The sequence below is a fragment of the Humulus lupulus genome, chromosome 1 (genome assembly GCF_963169125.1).
Source record: "Humulus lupulus chromosome 1, drHumLupu1.1, whole genome shotgun sequence".
NCBI lineage: Eukaryota > Viridiplantae > Streptophyta > Magnoliopsida > Rosales > Cannabaceae > Humulus > Humulus lupulus.
In genome coordinates this window covers 68,033,669-68,036,018 of record NC_084793.1, presented here as the reverse complement: position 1 = coordinate 68,036,018, position 2,350 = coordinate 68,033,669, and the positions used below count along the sequence as shown (strand labels likewise).

Here is a 2,350-nt window from a genome sequence, read left to right as displayed (position 1 = left end):
ATAGTACATAATTTCCATAAATTGTGGACAAATGGACAAATAATGTAAGATGATATTAAATGAAATTGATATTTTTTTCATCTTTCTATCTCATTTACCAATTTCTTTTGTGTATACAGTATATCTTTGGAGAACTGAAGGGTCCTTCTCTATCCTCCCACTCTCTTGCCAATTTCAAGTGATATCGTTTCCTCTATTAGATTATTGTGTCCCACATGGAATAAGTGTAAGAATAATGAGCCATTAATAAGAATATGTGTAACTCCACTAATACCCAATTAGTTTTTAGATGGAGCCTCATGATTCTTGTCATGGTATCAAGAGCTAATTTCTTAGCGAGCATTCGATCCATACCATGATGAGGTGATTTAAGATTGGTGAGCGAAAAATCGCCACTATCTTGAGGGGATATTAGATTATTGTGTCCCACATGAAATAAGTGTAAGAATAATCAACCATTAATAAGAACATGCGTAACTCCACTAATAATTAATTGGTTTTTAGATGGAGTCTCATGATTCTTGTCATCCTCTTCCTATTCTACTGTACATTTACCGATGACTACTTTTGTTTATACAATATCTCTCTTCTCTCTCTGTTGCCAATTTCAAGTGAAATCGTTTCCTCTTTCTATGGTAAATCAGTCAAGCCTCCCAAAGCCAAAAAAAGAGTTCATCTCACCGAAGGTGTTCGTGTCAAATTATATGCAAACTAAAAAAAAAAAAATCAAATCCCAATTGGAACCAAAAAGATCTAGTGGAATGGTTGGAAAAAACTCAGGGTCTCAAGGTCTCACAAGCAACAGTATCTAAGATGCTTAAACGCTCAAGCGACCTCCTTCAAGAAGAAGTAGTGTTGAATCCAAATGCAAAACAACCCAGCCATGGAATCTGCTCTTTACGAATGGTTTGTAAGCTATCACGAGCATGTCAATATGAGTGGTGAGTTGTTAAAAGAGAAGGGAAATTTTTTCCCTTCATTTGTATTTTCAAATGAATGGTTCGAAAAGTTCAAGCAACGGCATGCAATTCATTACTTTCGATGTTTTGAAGAGTGGCTCAGTTGATATGGAGAAAATTGAAGTTGTTTTACCACAGATAAAAGAGGAATCGGAAAAATGGTCTTTGAAGGATATTTTCAATATGGATGAAACTGGCTTATTTTATCGCATGCAAGCTGATAACTCTCTTGCAACAAAGTAACTAGAAGGTCGGAAGAAAAGTAAAGAGAGGATTACAATAGTTATTTGTTGTAACGGTGACAGCTCCGATAAACTTCCGCTTTGGGTCATCGGTAAATTTTCTAATCCAAGATGCTTCAAAAATATTAATTGTGATAGTCTTAACTGCAAGTATCGAGCAAATTCAAATGCATGGATGGAATTTTTGTTTTTTAATGAATGACTTCAGTGGTTTGACAATTGTATGGATAGGAATATTTTACTTATCTTGGATAATTTCACTGCTCATGGAAAAAAGGAGAATTATCCCCCACTTCGTCATACAAAGGCGATGTTCTTACCACCAAATAGCACTTCCAAAATCCAGCCATGTGATATGGGCATCATTAGAAAATTCAAAGGTTATTATCGTCAACGATTTAACCGCCAACTATTGAAACAGATAGATGATCATGTTTTGGAACCATCAAAGTTAAGTGTCCTCAATGGAATTGTAAATGCAATTGTTGCATGGTCAATTGATGTCAAGCCACAAATAATTGCCAATTGTTTTAAGCATTGCAAAATTTGGAGTCTTGATGTTGATGAATTGCAAGTTGACAAAGAAATGGAAAATGAAAATAAATTAGTCATTGCAAACTTGGGGAAACAGATTAAAGAACTTCACTATACTAATAGAATGGCTATTAATGACTTTCTTAATCATTCAGGTGAGCAACAGGTCACATATGCTTTAAGTGAGGAAGAATCATTGTTGTAGTTAGACAAGATGAGCAAGGAGATGACCTTGAGGATGATAACATAGAAATAGAAAAAATTTCATGTCATGAAGCTCTGAACATGCTTGAAAAGTTAGAAATGTTTTGGATTCAACAAGAAGGTGGTCATGCTAGTGAGTTATTACAAACTCGCATGTTCAAAGATATGGTAACAACTCTAAAGAGAGTGTCAAACAACTTTACATAACTATTTTTCAAATATGTAATAGTTATTAGAGAGTTTTCATTGTTATTGAGTATTCTGATTTTTTTTTTTTTTTATATTAATACATCTATTAAGTTATAACCACTTAATTAGAATATAATTATGTTGGTCCCAAAGTTATTCTTATATAGAGGTTTTACTATATAATGAACAAAATAGTTAGTAACATATTAAAGTAAGGAATTT

At 33.4% G+C, this 2,350-nt stretch overlaps 1 protein-coding gene across 1 annotated transcript; it reads left to right on the top strand.

Annotated features, from left to right (window-relative positions):
• Nucleotides 1-992: 992 nt before the first annotated feature.
• On the top strand, nucleotides 993-1,940 carry LOC133816189 (ARS-binding protein 1-like). Its single transcript, XM_062248821.1, has 2 exons — nucleotides 993-1,198; nucleotides 1,433-1,940. The coding sequence occupies exons 1-2, from the start codon at nucleotides 993-995 to the stop codon at nucleotides 1,938-1,940; spliced, it is 714 nt and encodes a 237-aa protein (XP_062104805.1).
• Nucleotides 1,941-2,350: the final 410 nt, after the last annotated feature.